At 33.8% G+C, this 27784-nt stretch overlaps 2 protein-coding genes and 1 non-coding gene across 4 annotated transcripts in view; 1 reads left to right on the forward strand and 2 right to left on the reverse strand.

Moving 5' to 3' along the window:
* The window catches only part of LOC110108973 (18S rRNA (guanine-N(7))-methyltransferase RID2), an 11585-nt gene extending 3205 nt beyond the window's left edge, over positions 1 to 8380 (forward strand). For both annotated transcript variants that reach the window (XM_020839847.2, XM_020839848.2), the window contains exons 6-10: positions 522 to 578; positions 6032 to 6081; positions 6166 to 6318; positions 6861 to 6996; positions 8050 to 8380. In XM_020839847.2, coding sequence (XP_020695506.1) covers positions 522 to 578; positions 6032 to 6081; positions 6166 to 6318; positions 6861 to 6996; positions 8050 to 8214 — 561 coding nt within the window. In that variant the 3' untranslated portion in view covers positions 8215 to 8380. The remainder of the gene's footprint in view (positions 1 to 521; positions 579 to 6031; positions 6082 to 6165; positions 6319 to 6860; positions 6997 to 8049) is intronic.
* A 7240-nt stretch (positions 8381 to 15620) lies between these two features.
* Positions 15621 to 16184, reverse strand: LOC110108932 (hydrophobic protein OSR8). Its single transcript, XM_020839790.2, has 2 exons — positions 16030 to 16184; positions 15621 to 15937 (listed from the first exon to the last, which is right to left on the reverse strand). Exons 1-2 carry the CDS (start codon positions 16120 to 16122, stop codon positions 15806 to 15808), a joined length of 225 nt encoding a protein of 74 aa, XP_020695449.1. The 5' UTR covers positions 16123 to 16184; the 3' UTR covers positions 15621 to 15805.
* A 5837-nt stretch (positions 16185 to 22021) lies between these two features.
* On the reverse strand, positions 22022 to 22127 carry LOC114578549. Its single transcript, XR_003699541.1, has one exon. It is a non-coding gene; the product is annotated as a small nucleolar RNA R71 (small nucleolar RNA).
* Between the last annotated feature and the right edge of the window lie 5657 nt (positions 22128 to 27784).

The following is a 27784-nucleotide window of genomic DNA, read 5'->3' on the forward strand; positions in this document are numbered from 1 at the left end:
TTTTTTATTAAATTTAAATGAGAATTTGAGTCTTAAAAGAATACAATAGAGAAATGGATTAATGTAACTAACCCAATGTAGTGGGATAAAGTCTTGTTGTTGTTTTTGTAGTATTTTTGTGCTCGCTCATTCATTTTCAACTTTCTAAACAGCTTTGTAGAACCTGAATTTCTTTTCTCTTAGATAAGTTTTTTTAGGGTTGGTTTTGGAGGTCAAAGTTGTTAACTTAATGATGGCTAGTTGGCTACGGAGATTAATAGATAACTTTAAAACAGATATGAACAGAGTGGTTATTTCTGGTAGTGAGTGAATTAAAGAGGTCACTAAACCATTTGCTTTTATTTATATGACACTTGGTTGACTGATTAGTACTACTACAATCTAACTCTTTCATTATGTATATTATATTGTTTCATCTCTAACTGTCAAAACGTCTTTTTATTTTTAATTTTTTACCATGAACTGTCTTCAAAGTTTGTCAGATACTTATTTGGTCCATCTGATGGTTGCTCATATTGCAGGGGTTGGGTTTGAGGCCTGGCGTTATAGATGGTGCTATAAGTATCTCTGCAATTCAGGTTGTTCAAGACAACACTTCTCTTATTTTTTTGTCTGATTTTCCTTGAACTGATGTGGGATTTTCATCATTTGGGGAGTTTATGGAACAATATGTTTCTGCTTACCCTTTGTTTCTTCAATTCTAGGAACATTCATTAGCAAGTGTTCATGTTCAGGCATAACTTGTGTAATGTTTGCTATGCATTTTACTGATTTTTTGGCTTAACCCTTCTGCATTGCAAAAGCTAGGTGTAGGACTATGACTGTTGATGCTGCTGTCCTGCTCTTTAAGCTTTCTATTTTTATGAGTGCTTTGCTTTGATATTATTCATTGATTTATCTGTGGATTTTATTCGTTATTCCAACTTTTAGGATAATCTTTGATTGAAATTATCTAGCCTTTGTGCATATGCAAGTATTTAAATGTTAATTTATGATTTTTTTTTTAAGGTGTTATCAATAATTTATCTCTTGTTATTGCTGTCGAACTTTTTTGATGTGCAGCGAGATATTTATATCATTAGAATCAGGGGCGGAACCAACCATAATTTTCAGGGGAGGCAAACTTATAGTAACTATTCGCATATATGTCGGGGGTGTAAGGGGGCAGCACCCCCTAGCGGGGTTCGACCTGCCCGGTCAGGTTGCGGTGTCAAGGGGTAGCGCCCCTGCGGGGGTTTCCGGGGGCGCTGCCCCTGGAACAAATTTTGATTTACTATTTCTCTTTATATTTGGTTCATCATTCTCTAGTAATAACACATCTACACAATATATTTAATTATATTGGGGGAAATTGCCTAAAGATTATAGTATTTTAACATTTGTAGGGGGGGCAATTACCTAAAACCCTTATAATAAAGACTAAAAAAAACCTAATTAATTGCGTAATGAAAAAAAAAATTTTTTTTGAGGGGGGGCAATTGCTCCCCCTAGCCATAATGGGGTTCCGCCCCTGGAGTTTGGGGGGGAATTAGGGGATTATCTTGAATTTGAGTTTTCTCTTTGAGATCTAGGGTTTGCTTTGGGCTCTTGGCTTTGCCGGAGATCGTGGAGAGTTGTTCTTCCTCTCGGATTGAAGAACATATTGTATCTTTGCTGCTTTCTTTGATTTCTAGTGAAATACAAGCAATATCTTGTGTTTTTCTCCTGCTTTTCCCTATTTCCTGCTGCGTTTTCACCGAATTCCTGCTGTTTTGCTGCTGTGGACAGCAGTTGGCTGCTGTATATTTACTGGTTTGGGTTAGAAATACTTGAGAACCCAAGTATTTCCTATCAGATTTTCATCATTTGGGGAGTTTATGGAACAATATGTTTCTGCTTACCCTTTGCTTCTTCAGTTCTAGAGAACATTCATTAGCAAGTGTTCATGTTCAGGCATAACTTGTGTAATGTTTGCTATGCATTTTACTGATTTTTGGCTTAACCCTTCTGCATTGCAAAAGCTAGGTGTATGACTATGACTGTTGATGCTGCTGTCCTGCTCTTTAAGCTTTCTATTTTTATGAGTTTGCTTTGATATTATTCATTGATTTATCTGTGGATTTTATTTGTTATTCCAGCTTTTAGGATAATCTTTGCTTGAAATTATCTAGCCTTTGTGCATATGCAAGTATTTAAATGTTAATTTATGATATATTTTTTTGAAGGTGTTATCAATAATTTATCTCTTGTTATTGCTGTCGAACTTTTTTGATATGTAGCGGGCTATTTTTATCATTAGAATTCAAATGTTAAACAATTGACATTTGTGTGATATTTGTTTTTGAGAATTATCATATGATGGTATATGGCTCACCAAGAAGTACGTGGAGTGAATCGGTATTTTGATAACTTTTGAAATCATTCCACAAATTGCTGGTGAATGGGTGTGAGTGAATGATGAGAATATGTGATCAATTATTCTAGGCTTACATGGGTTTGTGGATCAGAATCATTTGTGAATGGGAATCGGACATAGGCGTGTGGATTCCGTGAGAATGAAGTAGGTTCAGCGTAAACCTTTGGCCGGAGGTTGCTCGTAGACGGGACTGTAGTCGGCGATTGGTTTTGCGAATGGATCGTGCTGTATTTAGATGGGGTAGGCAAAGCACACGAGAGGATCAGGATTTAGAAACAAAACAGTTGTCTGATTTTGAATGGAAAGAATGGAAGATCTCCCTTTTTTTTAACACACTTTTGTATTAGTCCAGTAGTTGTGCCTTTTTCGGAGCGCATTTTCTATTTTGCCTCTGTCTGAAACAATGCATCCGTTCATCTCTTTTTTAATTCTTTATTCTTTTTTGATTTTAAATTAGTCAACAATAGTGTTAAAAAGCTATGAGATAATGCCAAGATCTTTTATAAGTTTCTTTTTTATTAAACTAACAAAAGCGTTGACAGTGCCATGATAGATCCCCAAATTTGCGCAAGTTATTGTGCTGTCCTCTGTCATGGACATCTTTCATTCCTTTCAGCACTTAAAATCAAAAATTTGTCCACATCTTTGTATATCATTGAATAATAACTGTTAGAAGCACTCTTTTTTAACATTCTCTTCTTTATTAATCCATTTTCCATTTTTTTTATTTAAGTGTTCTAGTTGTGCATTAATAGTTAACCTTTTATGAAATCAAAATCTTGAGCTCTAATTTCTATACCTTATTTTTAATGTTTTTTCATCTTTAGTGTCATGACCCGGTCCAATAAGCTCGCATAGGCGAGGCGGGAACGAAGGTCAGACGTTAGACTAAAATATTTGATCTCTAAAAAAAAAATAGAATCATAACATTTGAAAGGCCACTAAACATTAAATTTGAAAACACATAAACATAAAATCATTAATATTCATAAGGTTACATTTTTTCAGGTGCTCCTCTCTTATGATATATGTTTCGCCCTTTCTACTCATGATTTAAAATAATAAACCTGAAAATTTTTAACTAACAGTAAGCCAATGCTTAGTAAGTAAAACATGACTCTAAACTACAGTAATTCAAGACAAAATGAGTAATATGTTAGATTCCACATTTCATTTAAAATGTCATAAATTGATTTCTTCTTATAAACATAACATTAACATAAATATAAATCATAAATTTATAACCTTTCATATTCATTTTTCATATACATTTCAATATTTATAACTTTTCATTTCGTATATATTACAACCGTCACAGGAGTCACCGTCTAGTACCATAAAAGTACTCCCTTACCATTTCATTTTTCATAAATTTTACCATTTTAACGTGCACGAGTACAACGTCCCCAACTAGTTCCATCAATTCAGCATGCACATACAAGTATTCAATAACAATCATAACATCTCATTTCTATAACATACGAACTTTGTATGATAATATCATAAAATGTAACATATAATTTGCATGATCAACCATTTGACAAGAGTAACAGAATCATGATCTAGATTAACTATAAAGATTTCATAAACATGCTTGGTTTTTCAAAACATATAACTGGAGAGAAACAAAAAGTATCACTATAATAAAGAACCATGATAGAAATTAGGAAAATGATTCTTTTCGCTAATCCTCCTTAGTCCTTCCTTCGAGGTCACCACAAATAACACCTATAAGAAAATGTTCATAGGTTAACGCTAATTATCTCAAACTTAATTATTCTATTTTTCTAAAACTTCCATAGGTTCTCTTTCTCTTTCTCTCCCTCTCTCTAATTTAACACATAAATCATGTAACAATTCTAAAATTTCATTTTTTTTTGTCTAAATACATAATTTTATCCAAATAATCCCTTTACCATTACCTTAAAATAATTCAAAATAATTTTATTTTAATTTATATTAGGTTAGGGTAAAGGGTTAATTTGATTAAAATATGTAATTAGAATAAAATATGAATTTTTAGAATATCTTCATGCTCTATGTGATCAATTAGAGAGAGAGAGAGGGGGAGAGAGAATTTAGCGTGGTTTAGAAAGAGAAAAAGATTTTTATTTAGATTTATTATGAAGATTTTGATGGAGAAATTAATGTTTATAAGTGATAATCACGGACCCCGAAGGAAGGTATTCGAGCGGAGAAATCAAATCCTTTAAATCGAATTAAGCACTCATGGTTCTTTATTACAGTGATAATTTTGTTTATCTCAAGTTATATGATTTGAAAGACCAAACATGTTTATAAAATCTTTATGATTAATTTAGATCATGATTCTGTTACTCTTGTCCAATGATTAATCATGCAATTTATATGTTATATTTTATGTCATTATCATATAAAGTTTATATGTTATAGAAATAAGATATGATTATTATTGAATGCTTCTATGTGCATACTGAATTGATGAAGCTCATCCTCTTATGGTATTAGCTGGAGACGCTGTATTCGTGCACGTTAAAATGGTAAATGATATGAAAAAGAAAATGGTAAATGAGTACCTTTATGGTACTAGACGGTGGCTCGTGTGACGGTTGTAATATATACGAAATAAGAAAGTTACGAATATTGATATAATGAATATGAAGGATATGAATTTATGATTTATGCATATGTTTAAATGACATGTTTATAAGAAATTAATTTATGATATGTTTTAATGAAATGTGACATCTATCATATTACTCATTCTGTTTTGAATTATTGTTATTTAGAGTTATGTTTTACTTATCATTGATTTACTGTTAGTTGTTAAAAATTTTCAGTATTAATTATTTTAATCTTAATGAGTAGAAGAGGTGAAAACGTGTATCACAGGAGAGACACGACCGAAGAAATGTAACTATATGAGTTTTAATGATTCTATTTTTGTGTGATTTTCAAATTTAATGTTTTAGTGGCTCTTTCAAATGTTATGGTGATAGACTTAGAGATTGGATATTTTTAGTCTACCGTCCGGCCACCGTTCCCGCCTCGCCTATGCGAGCTTACCGGGCCGAGTCGTGACATTTAGAACTGTTAGATTTTAGATCTAAAGATGAATTTAGTGATGTTTGCATGTCCTACTGCGACAGGAACACTGTTCTTGAAGAAGGCAAGCTAAACTTTGTTGATTGTTATCTCCATTATAACCACTGATATTGCTGAATTACAGAAACAAGGATTGCATGATCATTTACTTTAGAATATCTTATACTTCTTGATAGTCTTCAGCTTTATGCAACTTTGTTTTTGCACGGTGTTGCCTAATGTATTTGTATTTGAGAAACCTATGGTGTTGTAAGAGGGAGATTATTGTGTGCGGACACCGGACGGGAGAGCCGTTCGGTTCCGCTTACGAGTACGGTACATTTTTGGGGCGACATGACATATTTTTATTGGTCTCCGGACGAATCCGGGCCCACATGTAATAATTTTTCGCTGTAAGAACACAATTGAAAATCATGTTACACTGTACTGGACAGTTCCGTTAGACCAAGTATTAAGGTAGTGTAGTTTTTTACTATTTATTTTTGGCAGTTATGATTGTGACCGTAATTGATGATTCTATATTCTTAACTTCAAGCCTAACTGATATTGCAGTGGTTGTGCTATGCCGACAAGTCCTCTCATGAACCAATGGCGAGATTGAAGTATGTACTTTCCTATAGGATTCAAAACTTGAATTCAGCTACCCATTCTGTTGCCTTTATTGTGTGTGTGTGTTTTTTTTGTAGAGCCTTTTTTGGTTCATTATATCGATGCTTAACAAGGGGTGCAAGAGCAGTTTTGCAACTTTATTCTGAGAATATGAATCAGAGTGAGATGATTATGAAAGCTGCCATGCGTGCTGGTTTTGCAGGTGGAGTGGTTGTTGATTTTCCTCACAGGTATATTTATTCTGTTCTCAGATTTTAACAAGCTCGATTGGCCTCTGTGAGTCCACTTTAAAATAAACTTTACCACATTGGTGCTCTTGCTATGTATATTTGGTCTAGTGGACTTTCCTCAAAACATAGGCATTTGAATTATTCTGATTTTGGTCCTTTCTTCAGTCAATTTTTGTATGGAAAATTGGCTGGCGTTCCTAGTTTCTTAAGGCTGTTTTTCTACAAGCTGGAAATATCAGGAATCTACTTGTGTTCCACGGATTATTGTAACTAAAAAAAAAAAACTGTTGAGAAAGGTTTATTCATTCAAACTAGAATTTTAGGAGTTGTTACTAAACTTTCAATAATTTGGAATTGATACTACTACCTTGGTCAGGTGAATGTTCACTTTTGTTATTCTTCTTCATATGTGGTACTATATCTTGATTAACAAACATAAAGTTAGTTTTAAAGAAGATCAATCTTTTGAATTTAGTATCATGCATGTGTAAGTTATATCTGCTTTTTAAGCGTTCTCTATGCTAACTACACAACCTCCACAGTACAAAAGCAAGAAAGGCTTACCTGGTTCTCACTTGTGGGCCATCTTCCACGCAAACATCTCTTCCAAAGGGCAAAGGTGAAGATGGAGAGACATGTAGTGACGATGATGAGAGTGATGATGATGACGAACAAACAGTAAGTAAAAAAATATATACCTACTTTTTCTTTCTCCCACCTCCTTTTTTTACTCTAACTTGAATACAACCCAGACCCAATGTCTGCCACTTGGTGTATCAATGTCGGGCGTAGACAATATAGAAAAATTATAATGTAGATGTTATGTGGTAACTAGAGAGGTAGGAGTCATAAAAGTGATTAATATTTCTATCACACAATCTCTTTGTTTTCTATCTGTACATCTTATCTCAACGTAGATAAGTGTGAAAGACGAATCAAGAGGCTGTGTCTATTAACCTCTTGTTTGGTTGTCCACACTTAAGACTTCGTTTGGGACGACATTTTTATTGCTTTTTAAAGCAGCTTTTAAGTACAAAAATTAAAATTTTTGTACTAGGAAGCTGCTTTAAGATGCAGAAAGAAAGCCGTTCCAAACGTCGCAGAAAGAAAGCCGTTCCAAATGAACCTTAGATTTCATTCGGGATAACTTTTTTATTACTTTCTAAAGCAGTTTTTTAGCAAAAAAAAAATTAAATTAAAAAATTTTGTACTAAAAAATTACTTCAATAAGTAGTAAGAAAACTGTCTCAAATGAAATCTTAATCACTTCAATACTTTGTCTAACGCTAAAAAATTTTAGACACCATGTGTGATATCTTTATTTTCTTAGTTAAAAAACAAAGGAAACTACACTTTGGGTATCTCTTGGAATTTTTTTGACTCTTTTTTTCCAGATATTTAGGCACTTCAAAACATATCATACACAAACTTATTCACACTCCAGTTGGATTTTATTCCTAATCAATTTTTATTTTAATGAAATCCACTTTTTTTCCTCTTTCTTATATTCTCTAGTGTTATTATTCACTTCAAGTAAATAAAATATAATAATAAATACACTTTCATTTTCTTGTGCCATACTTAATTTAAAAATTATAATCATGAAATATGTGAGATTTAATCACATATCAACATATAAGTATTTTTAATTGTTTCAAAAAAAAAAAAAAAATTGCTTTACTTTTCATTCCTTTGCAATGTCGGTTACCATACTTTCTTTGATTTCTGCAGGTTGGTATATATGATAGACATCGACCAGCAAAAAGGTCCAAAATAACAAAGAAAGGTAAAGGCAAGGCTTGGGTACTGAAAAAGAAGAACCAAATGAGGAACAAAGGATATACAGTCCCTCCTGATACTAAATACACAGCCAGGAAGCGAAAGAATCACTTCTAAATCCTCTCAAAAGTAACTTTAAATCTTTTCATCAGTCTTTTTTTTTATTTTTTAAATGTAACTTAATCTTTTGCTTGTTGTTTATTTGATGAAGCTTTCTGTTGTTTATGGTACATTTTTTTGAATTTTTTTTTTCTAAGGAAATGAAATGTTTGTTTGGGTTGAAGAATTGGCATCGATTACTCGTTTGTTGATAGAAATATATTGTAGAAAATAATGATTTTATTTTAATGTTTTTGTTTGAAGATTGAATTATTTTATTTTATTGAGTTTGAAGGGCTTATAGAGATTAATATGGATGTGGATTTTTGAGAGTATATGCTTTCTATCATCAACTGGAACCTACCCATTTAATAAATGGGCTAAATATATCAATTCTAACAACCTGAATGACTTGGATATGGCCCATTAACTTGTTTTGGTTAAATTTTTTTAATAACTTGTTAACTATTAAATTAATGATATTTGATAAAAAAAATAATAAGATTAAATTCACATATAAAAAAATTTAAAGAAAAATATGTTAAATGAGTTATTTTCAACTAGAAAATGAGTTTGCAGGTTAATTCTAACTCGATTCATTGAAAATTTCAACTCAAATTTTACCCGCTTATTAAATGGGTTAAAAACTAAATACATGTTTTGAGTCGAGTTGATGGGTCGGGAGCAAATTTCTTTTAGGGAAAGAGGATGAAAATGATTGAAATTGAAGTGTTTATTTGATAAAAAAATTTGAGTTTTTTTTTTAGCTTAATATCATCATAAATACTAAAGCTTGAATTATGAGAGTTTGTAAGTTATGTTTAATATTTATTTTTTATGTATGAAAATTGTAGGATAATAGGTTTTTAATAGGTTGAGAGTCTAGAAACAATTTGAGCTATGAAATGGTCTTTTACCAAACTAAGCTAAGCATGCCTTTGAGAGTCAATAGAAACAATTTGAGTATCATTTGTGTAGTTAGATGCCTCTAGAGAGTGGAAGAGTCTCAATGCCATTTAATATGAGACCACTTACCTTTAAGCATATGAGTCAAGAAGATTTATGAGCTAGTTCGAGCTTGAATTGATAAATAGATCATCAGTTGAACTCAATGAGCTAACACGACAAATTTGAACCAACCCTAACTCGACTCATTAGCTCATGCTAGTTTAAAGAATATGAATACAAAATGCACTTAAAATATACTAATATTCAATATTTTAAGTACAAAATTATTTAAAAATTACATTACATTTTTTTATAAAAAGTAATTATTTTTCTTCTAATTTCTTATATATTTTTTTTTATTTTTTTATAATAATTGGTTGAATCATAAGTATTTTCTCCCTTTTATAATACATGAGCCGACTTAAACTCAAAAACTCAAGTTTGAGCTCAAACAGTCAAACTCGATTAATTAATCAAGCTCAAGTTCAGGCTGGAGACCACTCCAACTATGATTGACTTGTTTGCTTAGCATCATTTGGTCACCCAAACAAGGTTATTGCCTAATTACCCAACAAATTATTTTTTTTGGGGACATTTAAGGCAAAGTCACACACACAACGCATACACAAAGACTCGAACCCAAGACTTCTTAGTTGGAAGTATAAGCTTTCAACCAACAAGCCAAGGTGAGCTGTGTGTAAATTTTTTTTTTTTCAAATGCAAAAACAATTTTCTATGGATCTAAGGATAAAAAAAAAATAAAAGGGCCGAGGCAAGTTCTTAAGCAGATTAAAAAACATCTACCTCTTAACATTTTAGTCACAAATAGTAAAATTTTTTCATAAATGAGAGACATTTTTGCCTCTAGAATCCCAAATTGATCCACTATGGGAATTAGAAAGCCATAACGTCAAAATGGAGTTAGATTTGCATAGTTGACCATTCATTTTCACTTTGTAAATGATATTCGTAGCTTACAATGAGTAAAGACCCAGACCACCCATGGATTTCAGGAGAGTGGAGTTGAATAAGGAGATTTTGTGTAATTTTTTCTCTTATTGTGAGATCAATGAATTGATTTTTCTTATAATGCCAATAACAAAAGTAGTAGATCTAAGCAAAAAACTTAGTCTTCATTTGGGGCGGCTTTATTCTTGCTTTTTAAAACAGCTTTCTAGTAAAAAAAAATTCTTGAATTTAAAATTTTTGTACTAGAAAACCATTTAAAAAAGCAGTACGAAAGCTATTTCAAACGAAGCCTTAGACTTCTTTTAGGACAGCTTTCTTATTGCTTCTTAAAGTAGCTTTCTAGTAAAAAAATTAAATTTTTATATTAAAAAACTGCTTTAAGATATAAGAAAAAAGGCGTATCAAACGAAGACTTAGATATCTCCACATGATGGATTTAATATAATTGCAGACGTTCAGTAAAAAACATAAGATTATGCTTATAACTTATGATTATGTCCACAAAAGTAAAAGAAAAGAAAATAGAGGACAACCTTGCCTAAGGCCATTGGAGTCATTAAAATACCCTTTGATCTCACTATCAATCACAACAAAGAAGTGGGCACTAACAATGCAAGCCTTAATTCAGTTCACAAATTTCTGGGTAATACCTTTTTTGGCTTTTTGAATCAGTCGATCAAAAGAGATTCGCAGGTTGACACAATCAAAAGCTCTGTGAAGCGCCACCAATAGGGTCTTTTAATTAATTTCTGTTGACACAATCAACAGAGATTATTTTGTTCAAGCTAAGGTTTGGAAATATCCTCACTAAAAATTTTGAAGTTTATATGTATGTTTGTGCTTGGCAAGAGGAGAGCTAACCCATTTTCAGCACAGTTGGAGAGCAAATTATTTTGTGCAGACGCCGAACACAGTTCGGAGACCAACCATAATACGGCACGCCGCACACAGCTCGGTACCCGGCTTGGTACTGCTCGGTACCGCAACTGGTACCAAGCTCGGTGCCGCTGACGTGACACATTCTGGTTGGTCTCCGAACGGTGAAATGCGTTCGGCATCCGCACAGAATAATCTCTCTACTTGGGAAGTGATTAGAGAAGAGAGGAGTACAAACATTGTAGCATCTAAGAGGGAAGCATTCAGAGCCCTATCCAGAAGGCAACAGGTATGTTTATCAAATTGAGGATTGAACCAAGTATACGAGAGATCTTCATTGGAAGATTCAAATAAAGAGGCATGAGCAATGTAATTAATAAAGTCCAAAAGCTTAGACCGAGGAACCATTCTGCAACCAACTTTCTCCATGGCTTGTCTGATGTAGTTGAAATATGCAAAAGAACAAATGAAGGATCAATCATGTTTTATGCAATGGAAGTAATAACCTCACAAAGAGATTTTCTCTCCATGGTCCCATTCTCAGCAGAAATAGAGATGATTAAGAAATTTATTGACAAGGGTTAGCAAGTACATCCAGGTTAATTTTAGTTTCAAAAAAGGCGATCATATCAATAGCATTAGTGGGCAATAAATTTCTGCAATCAAGGTCTCTCAGGTTCCCTTTCAAAACCCTAATAATTCCAAAATGTAATGGAGAGAAAAGATTGGGGGAAAAAAATTGGTGCTTTTCATACTAAACTCGATCGTAGTTCTTAGTGTCCATTAGTTTGTTTGTAAATGATCAATTTTGTAGATTACTACACCTTAACCAATAATCCAATAAAGGAAAGATATTAAACTGATCCATCCTGCAAGATTTGAAGTAGATGTCGATCTACAACAAGGAATCATTTTTGGCCCAAAAAACCAAAAACATCACCTACTAGACATGGTGGCCTGTTAATGAACAAGCATCAACACACTTGAATTGTTGCACAAGTGAGTTGGTGATTCTCCAGAAGGTCTTTGAATGAGGATAATTCTGGCTATCAATATCAAGCCCTTGGGGTTATCAATGAGACCTAGTCATAACTGCAACAAGCTCTTCCTCATAGACATCAGGATCCAATGTTCCCCTCTTGCGTTGGCATGACAATCATGTATGGCAAGCACTAGGGGTGTCAAAATGAATTTTCAGATCGGATTCATGTCCAATCCGAAATTGACTCGTTACTGTTTGACCTTACCCGAACCCGACCAGGTTATAGTTTTAGGTCAACATCCTTAACTCGAACCTGGTCCGATTCGGTTTCGGGTCAACCCAACATGACCCGAAAACCCGGAATAAGAGATTGGAGGAATCACGGACACAAGATGGTGCGGGCACAACGGCAAGGCGCAGATGCGAGCGTGAAGGGGGTGGAGTGGGAGCGGTGAAAAGCGGGTCTTGGTGCACTGTGGCTTGGGGGCTACGGTTTGCGAGGAGTTGCCTACCAAGTGGGCTCGGGTCTGGGCGTATGGGTGTTGACGTGAGCAGGGGTCAGGATGGCTCAATTCAGGTCATTATTGAGTTTCTAGGTAAACCCGACCCGATTTTAAAAATGGATCAGAAACTCAAACCTAAACTTGACCCATATGAAAAACTGGTTGATCCAAACCTATTCTCCTGTTACATCAATCCTTCTTTCAATACTAAGAGCTCCTTGATGTGATGGTCTTCTTAGTCTCTTCCTACAGAAGCTATGTTACGCGCCCAGGAAATCTTGTCATAGGACTTGACAAAGATTAATTTTTAATCAATTTGCAACAAATGCCTATGAGCAGTATTCATGATTATTGAATCAAACCATCCTATCCCCTAGACATCCTCTATCCATAGCTCTTGAGCTAATTGTATCAACAACAATGGTCCTCAGCTCTAATCTCGATTCTCAGTCCCTAGATCAAAAGAGTTCACTCATCTGGGATCTTTATCTATAAATTTGCACCAGCTTCATTATTGATCTATAAGTAGCATAGGAGCTGAACAGGGAGACGGAGAATAGAGAAGCAAAAGACATAAACGGGAAAAACTGCTTTCACAAGACAAAATGTCTATTCTTCTATCCCGCCATTCGGAGTACATGTAATATATGTATCTTAGCTCTGCTCGCTCTGGAACGTATATATGTGAAACAAAGAGAAATAAAAACATTACTTCAGAAGAAGTCATCCCGACTGTTAGAAATTATGTCATAAAATCATTTGGTAGTTGATAGGCAGCAGGATGATGATGCAAGCATTGTAACTGATCCATTTAGGTTTAGGGAATAGGCTAAGGTCCTGTGGACTCAATTTAGAAATGTGATGAGAGGATAACACTCTTTGTAGATGCGGATTATGACAAGATCGCCTGAATTAAAGACCTTGCAGCGTAAGTGTATGCTGTGGAGAGTTTGTAGTTGTGTTAGGACTTTTTAGTGCAAGTCGAACCTCATGCAATATCTTGTTAAAATTCTCCTAACATGCCTTTAGCAGGCTTGTTTTTCTATTCGGGTACAACTGTAATGAAAACAGTATGGTTCAGTGGTTTAGTATAAACAATATTGAATGGGCATTTTCCCGTGGAATGGATGGATATTGAATTGAAGGTAAAATAGGATTGTCTAATGACTTCATCACATTGTTTTGGTGACTGTGAAACATGTTTAAAAATGTGCGGTTAACCACCACAATTTCATTATCAATTGTAGGTTAAGATTAAAGGTACAATTGTTTGCATAGTCATTTTCAAAGCTCAAGGCAAACAACTGATAAAAATTGCATCCTGATCGAAGGTGAGATTATGAGGGAGGCCAATGTGGTGCATGTTCTTGCAAGAAAATTGTGTCAAATATATTATTACGAGCGATGAAATACCCCATTTCTAAATATCAGTTTACAATGACCATGATAGAATATGCTCGACATTTGGTATAAAAATGTCCCAAATAAAGGTAAGACTTAGATCCTCCCATATAAAATAGGATTGGATAGGGGTGTGTATAAAATGGTATTTTGGGATGTGCCCTTTAAATTTGGCATGTGGAATAACTTTCAATAAATCTTGAAACATTCATCTACAATTTATCAAGAAAAAAAGGGTTTGTTGTTGAATCAAGGTTTTGTCAAAGCCCAGACGGGCGGCAAGCCCTTTAGTGTGTATGTTTATAATAAGTTACATTTGGAGAGATATGTTAAGAATGCATAATTGATTACCTTTAAATAGGTAGCCATACAAATCTAATAATCATTGACCAGGTGGGGAGCTTTGTATTGAAACCAGGTTACACATAAATCAACATCACTACTCTACAAGTTGGTGACTTGATTCAGGGAACCAACTTTGTGTTCAAATATAAAATTGAACTTTTGCAAAAATAAACAAGCATGCATTAAGCTTAAAGATTTTTGTGAATTGAGAAGAAGTAAGGCTTGGTGATCGTTACACAACACAAAGCCTTTGCCTTCTTGTGATAGGACTACCCCAGTGCCAACAATGGAGGCCTACTGGTGAAACGGTATATCAAAATAAGGAAAGGAAAAAATGATTTCTATGCTCAATGTATTCTTGATGGTGTCTAAATTGTGTGGTTGCTTCATTCTCTAGGTGAATTGTTTGGATTTAAACAATTGGTGAAATGATCGATGATCATGTAGAACCCTTGTATGAATTAGTGATACAAGTTGGCCAGACCGTGGAAGATGCATATGTCAAAAAGGGAGATTGGTGTCGGCCAAACATGAATGGATGTAACTTTTTTTTGGTTTACATAGATCTTTATTGTGTTGATGATAAATCCGATGAAGTGGACTCTAAAAGTCTCCAAATTGCATTTTCACAAGTTCAGATACAAATTGTGCAGGTAAAGGGGGGCGCGGAAGTAAAAAATATGCTTATTAAATGTTATAAATGATTACTAAATGAAGTGTTATAAAGTATTATATTGTAAAAATATATGACGCAAAAGGGCCCAAGAAAGTTTTGAATACCTCATTCATGAACCTCATAAATTTGTTAAATGAATTACACAAGCCAAACAACATGACCTTCCATTCATACATACCTTGGTGGGTTTTGAAGGGAGTTTCCATTTCTATTTGGGTTGGATGTGAATTTGATGATATAGAAAATATGTAGTAAAATAGAACAAATACCCAACAGGATAAAATATGTAAAAATAGAAAACGGTATCATAAAATATAGCAGCGGATGTGTCCTGGATCAATAAGCAAGTTCATAAAGCTGACAAGGTCGATGAGAAACCTTTGCTTTCATAAATTCAAATTTTTATGTGCTTGATAATGCCTAATGGAATAAGAAGGCTCTCTTGATATCTCAACAAAAACAACATACAAGCATCACTTTATCATGAACCTTTCGACAAAAGTACAGTCCTTCACCAAGGCCAACATTTCCAACTATCATTTACTTGAAGATCCATATCAAGCTAGTACATAGAATGCCATTATCCCCTTTGATCCCCTTTTCTGTAATCCTCACAAAACCAGTATCTCAGTTCGTGCGTGACTTTGAAGCAAGGCACTGCAATATCAAGCCAAATTTACATATCACCCATTTCTCGCAAAAACAAAAAAGAAAAATCACACAATTCAAGTCAAACATAATACGATATTCCATTCAACCGTGTCAACGAAAGATAACAACGGTAAACTTCTACATTAAGTTTTAATACGAACAACAATCAAAGGCAAATCGCCATAGTTACAAAAACAGAAAAAGGGGAAAAGACAAACTCCTCAACAGATGAAGGTCGAGGAACCAGCATCGTCAAACCTAAGCGACGATCGGTTCGTAATAGTCTCGCCGGTGTCTATCAGGATTGTCAACGGTGATCGCATAGATGGCGTAGATCATACCCGGGATGTACCCGAGAATAGTAAGGAGGACGGAGATGCAAAACTCCAGCTGAGGAAACATAGAACAAACAGATCAGAAAATAGAAAGAAAAGTAAATCACAGGTTTAGAAGATGAGGGGATGGTGCGCAAGAAGGCGTACACTGCAGCATCCATAGTGGAGGAAGACCCCTAGCGGCGGTAGAAGGATAGCGAGGATGATCTCTAAGAACAGGCAGCAGCCCTCGGACGCCATTGTTGCCCCTTCGTTCTTTCTCACCCTAGCTTCTCTGTTTCTTAATACCGCGATTATTTTATCCAGCCCTTAAATTTAAGGACAAACAAATTGGCTATTATATTCTAACCAAATTTTTAGAAAAAAATAATAATTTAAAATTAGTATAATATTACATAATATATTTATTTTCAAATAAATTCAAAATTAAAAAAAATATATCCTAATCATTTTTAATATATTTATTTAATAATTAAAAAAAACCTAAAAAAAGGTAAAAATACATATTTTAATTGACTAATTGAAAACTATGTTTCTTATAAAATAAATTTAATAATTTAAAGTTAATTTAATTAAATTTTATTAAAAATTTAAATAACTTGAAATAGCAATGAGTGGTCAAGATTAAACGGGCATTCTTTTTTCCTTAGTATTTGGTGCTTCCATCTGTCGTCTTCTCAATACGCGGAAAACACGTATGCACGTTGACCATATTTATATTTAGAGTGTCGGTAACGGCATGGGTGAGAGGCCAACGTGTACCACATGCATAAATGGAGAGAGTAACTAACTCAATTGAGATAAGATAAAGAAAATTGATGTGGGTATTAATTAGTGAATTATCAAATAAAAGTAAAGAGATGTGCAACTCCTAATGTAAAAATTGATAATCAATGTCTCATCAGATGAAAATAAATTATGTGAGGATATTTTTATAATTTTGATTAAAATGAAGAATTTATTTTTAATTTATATTATAGTTATCTTATGTTTTTAGAGAATTTATTTGATCAACATGAGTTTTGAAGTAATTTTGAATTAAAAATTTATAGAATTAAATTTAAAATCATTTAAACATTAATTTCAATAAACTCGAATGTCATGATGAGATGAACCTATCAACACCACAAATGATTGATATGTATAAATTGTGCATTATTTTAGTTATGTTAAATTTAGTAAAAATGCGTTGTTTTAGTTATTTTTTATAAGAATTGTGTAGGAAAAAGTTAAAAAATTACAAGCGTTGGACAACATTGTAGCGCCGACAAAGATAATGCTGCAAGCTTTATTGATCAATGCCAAAACGCCTATTTTAATGCGGCAGGGCCGTCTTTCCCTGATTGCAAGCACTGCGACGTCACATATGTCAGCGTCGCAGCGCATCTAAGCATTGATGGATTGTGTGTCTAGGGAAAATTCACACTGGAGCCCCAACCTTTCTAACGTCGCAACGTCGAAATGTTATTCCAAGTGCCGCAACACTCAAATTTTAAGGCGTCGCAGCTGAATAGTTACAATTTCTAAGAGCCGCGCCGACTTAATGAAAAATCGCATCAATTCGGGCCATAACTGTGCCACATCATCCAACACTGCAATGGAGCCCAAATTCTAGCCCCGTGGTGCTTCTTTTTTCACCGCCACAACGCCACCCTGTGCAGCGCTGTGGTGCTTGAGTTCGATCATGCATTTACTATATATAGTTTTCAATTCTATTCTTTGGAGAGTTCAATTCCCTAAGAAAAAATTTAGTTCTTTTCAGTGTATTTCTTTAGTGCCACTTTAGAGTAAAGTTTAAAGAAGGTCAAGAAAGTGCAAGGTACAATTTCTAAGAAAGTTTAGCCTGCATTTGTATAAGAAACTTTGTAGGTGGAGAAAGGAGTGTAGAAAATATACTTTGATCCATCTTGGTGATAAACTTTTTTCTACTTTTCTTGTACTTTGTTCTTCTATGAATAAAATAAATATGAGATTGTTTATTATTTTTTCATGTATGGCTAGATCTTTTGTGTTGGCTGATGATGTATAATACATATTAAGTACTAATGTGGACTCTTGTTCTTTAATGAAAATAAAGATGTTTCAATATCTCATGTTCTTCATTTAATGCATATAATGATCATGTATAGTTAAAACCTAGTGTGATGCATAGTCTCAATGGAGAGATGCAAAAATAATTAGGAATATTGAAATTAAATATTGAAATGCCTAATCATGGAATGTTTAAACATTCTAGATTCTATGAAGATAGTAAAACTATGTGAAGACTAACAATCTTTCTTTTCATCCATACAAGTTCGACATAGATCTAGGAATGCACATTCTCTAATCTACATCTACAATTAAGATTCTCATTAGGAAAGATATGTTTTTTACATATATCAATCCAACATATATATATATTTTTTAAATTGTATCAACTATCTTTTTCTTATTTTGATTCAGTGGTGAGAGCTCCCAAACCCCAGCTTTCATTTCAATATGATAAATTAATGCAATTGGAATAACCAATAGTAGTTTGGTTGCAATTTAGCATATCACTTCCTCGTGTGTTCAACACTCTACTCTATCAATTTATTATTTGATTCATAACATATACTTACATAAATTTGTGGTATGTTATAAATTTTTTATAAAAACCCTAAGCATATTTCAAATTTAACGAGTTTTTCATTAGCTCGCTATTAACTTATCACGCGTATGCCCCCACACCAAGTTTTTAGCGTCATTGCCGGGAAAGTAACTTGATTATTGTAATTAATTATATTGTTGAAAAAAATGCATATTTAGACCTACTTGTATCCTGTAATATATTTGTTAAAAAATTTTAAAAATCTAAAAATGTTTTTTTTATTGATTGTTTAGTTTTTATTTTTTTTAATTGTTGTATCTTCGTTATATGCTTGGTAGATCTAATAATGAGCATTCACTACGGGAAAACACGTGATTACCGTCGGAATTTCCGGCGGATTTTTTTGCGCCGGCATTGTCGGCGCAGGTTCCGGCGGAATGATGCGACGTAACGTTTACGGCGTAATTTCTGGCTGATCAGACGCCGGAAATTTACCGGCGTCAATTGCGCCGGCAATACCGCCGGTGAAAAGGGCTCTGGATTATTTCCGGCGCAGATTACGGCGGAAACGTTCTTCTAAACTCAACGAAACCGTTCCGGCGAATTATGCGCCGGCATATTTAAACTCAACGAAAAATTGCCGGCGCATTGTCCGCCGGTAAAATTACCGGCGAAACCTCCGCCGGAAAGGCCGCCGCTAAAAGCCCTAAAATGCGAATCGGAGCCCTCTGGGCCGTCATTCTTTTCGCTAATCTCTCTCACCTCGCCTCCTTCGCCCGTCGCCCTCCGTCGTCGTTCGTCGCTGGCCGAAGATTGACGTCGCCGACGGTCATCGAACTTCGCCGCCGACGGTCACCGGACTTCGCCGAGCATCTCCCTCTCTCCTGGTCGCCCGCCGCCGAGCATCTCCCTCTCTCTCAATCGAACTTCGCATGCACCAAGGTATTGCATTTTTTTTTTTTTTGCTATCTTTTTGTTTTAGTCATGGATGTTATCACTAGACATTTGCTAGAGGATATACCTTGGTGCATGCTTTTTGTTGATGATATTCTTCTTGTTGATAAGACTAGAGAGGGAGTTGAAGGTAAACTTGAAATATCTTTTTGCTTTAGTCATGGATGTTATCACTAGACATTTGCTAGAGGATATACCTTGGTGCATGCTTTTGGTTAATGATATTCTTCTTTTTTGATAAGACTAGAAAGGGAGTTGAAGGTAAATTTGAAAAATCTTTTTGCTTTAGTCATGGATGTTATCACTAGACATTAATTTGCTATAGGATATATACCTTCGTGCATGCTTTTTGTTGATGATATTCTTCTTGTTGATAAGACTAGAGAGGGAGTTGAAGGTAAGCTTAAGTCTCCATATCTTTTTGCTTTAGTCATGGATGTTATCACTAGACATTAATTTGCTATAGGATATATACCTTGGTGCATGCTTTTTGTTGATGATATTCTTCTAGTTGATAAGACTAGAGAGGGAGTTGAAGGTAAGCTTAAATCTCCATATCTTTTTGCTTTAGTCATGGATGATATTCTTCTTGTTATCACTAGACATTTTCTTTAGGATATACCTTGGTGCATGCTTTTGGTTAATGATATTCTTCTTGTTGATAAGACTAGAGAGGGAGTTGAAGGTAAAGTTGGATTATGGAGATCATCATTACTCCATATCTTTTTGCTTTAGTGATTAGTAGACCTAGTGAGGGGATTGTGACTTTGAGCAATCATTTCATTAATAAGTGTAACATAATTTTATGTTATGGATATTAGAAATATATAAATCCATTAATTTTTTACTCTTATTTATAGGTTATGGATATTAGAAATCAACGAAGTTGGATGTATAACCGATTATCTCAAAGTCGGAAGACATTAACAGATGAATTCATCAATGGGGTGAACTTTTTCATTCAGCAAGCGAAACAGCTGCCGATCTTTATATCTGAAGGAAAGTTTCGATGTCCATGTTCTAAACACAAAAATCTAGTGATCCTAGAACCAGATGACGTAACTGTTGATCTGTATCGCAGAGGATTTATGCCACGGTATTGGTATTGGACTTGTCATGGTGAGTATGAGCCACAATTTGATTATCAATGCGGTCCTTCTACAAGTAGTAATGTTGCTGAGACTGAAAATATCCGTCCAAATCTTGAGGAATTAGTTCATGATGCAACTGGAATTTATGAAGAGTTACCGAATACGGAGGCACAAAATTTTTATGATTTATTGCATGCTGCACAGCAACCAATCTGGAAAGGGTGCACGACTCACTCAGAACTATCTGTTGCTGTGAAGATGTTAAGCATCAAGGCTGAATATAATGTTGCTCGTGAATGTTTTAATCAATTCATTGGGCTGCTTAAGGAAACCAATCCGACAGATAATTTAATTCCTACAGATCTATATCGGACAAAGAAGTTAGTTTCGAAACTTGGTTTGACATACACAAAGATAGATTGTTGTGTCAATGGATGCATGCTATACTTTAAAGAAGATATTGCAGAAACTGTATGCCGTCATTGCAATGCACCAAGATTTAAACCCAAATCTAGAAATAGAAGAAAGCAGAAGGATGTGTCTGTTAGTAAGATGTTCTACTTTCCAATAATTCCAAGACTACAACGGCTATATGCATCCATGAGATCTGCTGCACATATGAGATGGCATAATGATCGCATTCCACAAGGGCGAATATGATCCGTCGGCCACTACCGTCGCAAGTCCGGCGGATATTCCCCCGGTAATTACCGGCGCAACAATTGCGTCGTAAAATAACCGTGGAATTTCGATGGCGCAACTCCAGCGACTTATCCGCCGTTAATTACCGTCGCATTATACGAAGGTAAATACCGGCGCATTAGGCGCCGGAATTCTCATATTCTTCACGTCGGCAAACAAACCGTTTAATGCGCCGGTAATGCGTCGGAAACTGCGTTGGAACTGTTTCCGGCGCAACGTATACGTCGGAAAAAAATTATCGACGCACCATAAACCAGCGGAGATATTTGCGCCGGAACATGCGCCGGAAACTACCGGTTCCGTCGGATTTTACATTGTTTCCGGCGGATTAAGTCCGCCGGTAATAACAGGTTTTCCTGTAGTGATTTATTATTTAATCTAGAAATAGAAATGACCCTTACAAAAATTCAAAAATCCAAAAAGTTTTTAACTATATCTAACCCAGTTGAAGATCATGATAGACCACTTAGGAAGTATGTTAATCATGTAGTAGAAGGAATCCATCGGAGTATAAATAAACCTATTATATAGGTTAATAATTTTGAATTGAAACTGACCATTATCCAAATGATTCAAAATTTTCAGTTTAGGAAAACTCCTGTTGAAGATCTTAACTTTCATTTAGCTAGTTTGTTAGAAATCTAAACAACTGTTAAGTATAATGGTGTCAGTGATAATGCTATTAAACTTAATTTGTTCCTATTTTCTCTAAGGGACAAGGCTAAAATATGGTTAATTTTTTCCCTCATGCTCTACAATTACATAGAATGAATTAGCACATAACTTTATAGTAAAGTATTTCTCACCTTAAAAAATTGCTAAATTTAGAAATAATATCACTTCTTTTATTTAGTTTGAAGGAGAATCCATTTATGAAAGTTAGAGAGATTTTAAGAGATGCTTAGGAAATGCCCTCACCATGCTTTATCTGATTGGTTGATTATTCAAATTTTTTATAATGGATTAGTATGATGTCTTAGGTCAATAATAAATACTACATGTGGAGGATCATTAATATCTAAGCCATTTGAGGATGCTTATAAATTAATAGAGGAGAGAATTACTAATAATTTTTAATGACCTGTTGACAGGGTGAATTCTAAGAGAATAGTTGGAGTCTATGAATCACTTGTTTTGTCAATTCTTACTACTCAGGTGGCTGTTATATTGGATACTATAGAAGTTAAGGTCTTTCGTATAGTAATTATCCTAACTTAGTTGGTGATACTAGACATGTGAACACCACGGAGCCATATCATGCAATGCCGCAGCATTACCATTCAATTTTTGAATAAATTGATCATGTTGGGAATGGGAAGATGCCATTTAAAGATAATGTTATGTAATTAGGAATTCAGCTGCAACATTAATTTACTACTCATAGAGAAATAAAAGACCATGTATGGCATCGTGCTAATTTGATTAACAATAAAAAATTAAATAATAATAATAATATTCAACTTAGGAGAGGGAGAGATTTTGGAGACCCATACAAGGATAGAGATCTACCTCAAAAGAATAATAGTGAAGGAAAACATTTAGAAAGTGAATCTTCTATTGAATAAACTAATCTTATAAAAGAAATTAAAAATTTAATTAGGAAGGTTATATAGAGACCATCACCACATTTTCCTCAGAGGTTGATCAAACAAAATTTTGATAAATAATTCTCTAAGTTCTTAGAGGTGTTTAAGAAATTAACTCTTAACATACTCTTCTATGAAGCCTTAGAGCAGATGTCCACCTATGCAAAATTCATGAAGGATATTTTGAATAAGATAATGAAGTTAATAGAATTTGAAATTGTAGCATTAATTGAAAGGTGTTGTGTTATATTTCAAAAGAAACTTCTTGAGAGACTTAAAGATCCTGATAGTTTCATTATTCATTTAAATATATGTAATAAATTATATGGCAGAGCTATATGTGAGATAGGGTCAAGCATCAATCTCATGCCCCTTTCAATCTTTAAAAATTAAATATAGGAGAGGTTCAACCTACTTTTGTTACTCTTCAATTAGATTATAGATTTTTCACTTATTCTAGAGGGGTAATAGAGGATGTTTTGATTAAGGTTGATAAATTTATTTTTCTTGTTAATTTTATTATGCTTGATATGAAAGAAGATAGAGAAATATCTTTCATTTTAGGAAGACCTTTCTTAGCCACTGAAAAAGTCATGATTGATGTGCAAAAAGGGGAATTAACTATAAGGGTTCAAGATCATGAGTTTACTATTGATGTGTTGAAATCTATAAAATTTGCTCAAACAAGAATAGAGATTGATTTAGAGTTGATTTACAAGACACTTCAGTGGAGAATTTAAAAGAAGAATTATTATAAGGAGATTTGTTGGAAGAAATTGAGGAAAATTGTGAGTTTTTAGGAGTTTCAATAATTAGAGGTAGTACAAGATTGTTTAAAGAGAATTTTTAAACTTTAGAGACTACATCTTTTGGTAAAACTTTGAGACCTTCTATTAAAGAAGCTTTTGACTTAGAGCTTAAGATTTTATCTAGCCATCTTAAGTATGCTTTTCTTGGTAACAACTTAACTCTTCTTATAATCATCTATGCAAACTTAGAAAAATATCAGGAAAATGAGTTGATTAGGATTTTAAGTGATTTTAAAAGAGCTTTTGGGTGGAAAATTATTGACATTAAAGGAATTAATTAACCCTTTGATTTATTAATTCATTACCAAAAGCTAACCCTCAAAGAAGACTTAACCATTCAATGAAAGAAGTTATTAAAAAAGAGATCGATTCTTAAATGGCTTGATGTTGAGATTATCTATCCAATTTTTGACAGTTCTTGGTTGAGTTGTGTTCTTAAAAAGGGTAGCTTGATAGTTATATTAAATGAACAAAATGAACTTATTCCTACTATAAATGTCATGGGGTGGAGGATTTGTCATTTGTATAGATTATAGGAAATTAAATAAGGCTACTATAAAGGAATATTTTCCCTTGCCTTTTCTTGATTAGATGCTAGATAGGTTGGTAGGGCATTCATTTTATTACTTTCTAGTGGATATTCAGGGTATCATCAGATTTTTATTGCACCTGAAAACCAAGATGAGACTACCTTCACTAGTCCTTATATAACATTTGCTTTTAGGAGAATGCCATTTGATCTTTGTAATGCTCATGCTATTTTTCTAAGATGCATGTTGTCAATTTTTTCAAACTTAATTGAGCAGGGTATTGAAATCTTCATGGATGAATTCTTTTTATTTGATACTATATTTAATTCTTATCTTGAGTATTTATCTTCTCTATTAAAAAGTTATGCAGAGATAAATTTAATATTAAATTGGAAGAAATGTCAAATCATGATGACTGAAGGAATTATCCCGGGGCATAAAATTTCAAAGGAAGGATTGAAGGTAGTTGTTACAAAAATTCAAGTTATAGAGAAAGTGCCTCCGCCCAATTCAGTTAAAGGAATTAGAAATTTTATTGCACATGTAGGATTCTATATGAGATTCATTAAAGCTTCTTTAAAAATTTTGAATCTTTTACGTCATTTATTAGAGAGGGATGTACCTTTTATATTTGACACTACATGTCTTAAAGCTTTTAATACTTTAAAATAACATTTAGTTACTATTCTAATCATTATTATTTCTGATTGATCTTTACCTTTTGTAGTGATGTGTGATGTAAGCGACATTGTTGTTGGTATTGTTCTTAGTCAAAAGCGAGAAAAAAATTTATGTCATTTTTTATGCTAGAAGAGCTTTAAATTCTACATAATATAATTACACAATTATTAAAAAAGAATTGCTAACCATATTTTTTTCTTTTGACAAGTTTAGAATATTTGATCGGTACAAAAATAATTATTTATACTAATCATTGTACTATCAAATATCTTATGATAAAGAAAGACACTAAACATAGATTGGTGTGGTGAGGTTATGTGTTCCAGATAGAGGCGATCTGAGGAGAGAGATTCTGCATGAAGCTTACTATTATGGGTACACTATTCTGTCACGACCCGACCCGATACGGGACGGACCCAGCTCGCACCGGGCCGCGACAAAACCTTTTTATCCAGGATCTGGCTTTGGAATTTGGTTCTGAACTGAATCTTCCAAATAATTAACTCAAAACAACACACAACCACAGAACAACAGAGCTACTATAATATTCAACCAGGTAGTAACAAGATGTGTCAAGATCTGAAGGCAATATTTTGGTGGCCTAGCTGGAAGTGATAAGTAGTAGAGTTTATTTACAAGCATGGAGCTTATCAGATGGTTGAGGTTGAGCATTAAAGGCCCATAGAATTATTGCAACGTTGCATATTACTGAATGAAAATGAGAAGATATAACTATAGATTTTTTATGGAATTTTCTAGGTTTATTCAAGGTCATGATGTAGTGTGGGTGGTTGGAGATAGACTGAAAAATATTGCTCATTTTCTGCTAATGAGGTAGATGGATTATGTTGATGAGCTGGCTCAACTGTATGCGAAGGAGATTATCAAATTGCTTGGGATTTCTAAGATTATTATCTCCTATTGTGATGGAAGGTTTACCTTAAAACTATAAAAGAGTATTCACGAAGGTCTAGGGATGAAGTTGAATTTTAGTATGACTTTTTACCCTCATATAGATGGGCACTCCGAGTGGGTTATTTAGGTTTTGGAAGACTTGTTGAGGCTTTATGTTTTGGATTTTGGTGGAAGCTCGAAAGATCATGTATCATTGATTAAATTTAACAACTTCCAAATAAGTATCAGTATGACTCCATATGAAGCTTTTTATGAGAGAATGTGTAGAGCCCCATTAGCTTGGGTTGAAGTAAGAGAAATGAAATTGATAGGTTTTAAGTTGTTGGACTATGTTGTAGAGAAAAATCATGTTGATAAAAAAAAGATTAGAAGCATCTCATGATAGACAGAATAAATATTTTAATATGAATCACAAGTCTATGGAATTCTAAGTTGGTGATTTTGTACATTCAAAAATTTGTCTGATGAAAGGAATAAGTAGATTTGAAAAAGGTAACAAACTAAGTTCTAGATATATAGGATCCTTTAGTAATTAAAAGAATCAGGAAATACATTTACATATTATTTTTGTCATGCCATATGTTAGATAATCATAATGTGTTTCAAGTAGCAGTGCTGAGGAAGGGAGTATCATATGTAGATTAGATGATTCCTGGAAGTGAAGTTGAGGTGCAACCCAATTTGACTTATACATAAGAACATGAATGTATTTTGTCGTATGATTTAAAGTAGTTAAGGAACAAACAGATTATGATGATTAAGGTCCTATTGAAGCACATGTCAGAGCGGGAAGCAGAACGGGAGAAAGAAGCATAAATGAGATAAATATATCTAGATCTATTCTGATAGTACTATGTATTAGAAATGTTGAGGATGACATTTTCTATAAGGAGGGAAGGGTGTAATATCTATATATCCAAAACTCAGGTAATTGTTATTAATACTTTTTTAAATTTGATTTGAATGGTAAGTATGAGTCATAGAGTGTCAAATGAATCCTTATGTAAATCAAGATAAGGATATTGGGGAAGTAAAGTTTAAGTTTATCTAAATAGCTCTAGAAGAATTGCGGTGCCTGGAGATATGGCACTGTGGTACCCAACTCTATTTGGGAGGAGGAAATAAGGGAGTGTTGCGGCGTTGAGCTCTTTGTCTATAGGATTCTAGAGGAATTTGGAATATTCTTCCAAGCACAGCATTATTGGGGAAACTAGCGCCATGACGCCAGACCAAATTAGTGGTTAGGAAAAAGGATCAACATGAGGAAGAGATGTCGCCACTCCTCAATTGCATAGCTTTATAATGCACCATCAAAATTGCCTAACTTCCATCATTTGACTATTTTATTTAGGTTTCTAACATCAAACCGTGATATTGAACTTCAATTATTCAACTATAGGCACCCCATCTCAATAGTCTCTTGAATGGGAATAAGATATTTATTCTCAAGCATGTGCATTATCATCTTATATGTCTAATTATATAGTGAACCATTACAAGTGAGCTAAGCCCTATGAATTTTTTCTTTCTGGGTTTTTCATATAAAAATTCTTATGTTTCTTACAACTTATATATATGCATGTTGAAACTTTGTAGAAAGCTATGATATTATACACGCTCTTTCTATCATCACTAAATTTTTAGCACAACAGTTTGGCGTCATTTATGAAAAATATTTTTCAATGACTAGCATTTAAATCTCCAATCAAGGATAACCTAATATAGGTGATTAAACAACCCAAGCCTCACTTTGGAAGATCATATACATATGATGAAAGAACATCAAGTTCAAATTCCTCAACTCTTATAGGAGGTAGGTAACAACAAGCACAATCACACCATGATGATGTTATATTGACATAAAATCAACAATAGCTTGAGTTTCATCCATTTGATGCCACTCAAATAGTACATCCTTATGTTGTTGCTCCCCCTTAACCATATCCTCAATAAGTTTTCTTGGCCACTACTAATTTAACCCGTACTTCTAGTGTTACATGACCAATTTGTAATTTACCACTAGTTATGAAGAACTTAAATCAACATCATCTTCTTGACACCC

Source organism: Dendrobium catenatum, unplaced genomic scaffold (assembly GCF_001605985.2).
Source record: "Dendrobium catenatum unplaced genomic scaffold, ASM160598v2 original_scaffold_71536, whole genome shotgun sequence".
NCBI classification, from domain to species: domain Eukaryota; kingdom Viridiplantae; phylum Streptophyta; class Magnoliopsida; order Asparagales; family Orchidaceae; genus Dendrobium; species Dendrobium catenatum.

Coding starts and splice junctions, on each gene's coding strand:
- LOC110108932 (XM_020839790.2), bottom strand. CDS start 16,122: ATGGCGTCCGAGGGCTGCTGCCTGTTCTTAGAGATCATCCTCGCTATC. Junction 15,938..16,029: donor TCCACTATGGATGCTGCAGT/GTACGCCTTCTT, acceptor ATGTTTCCTCAG/CTGGAGTTTTGCATCTCCGT.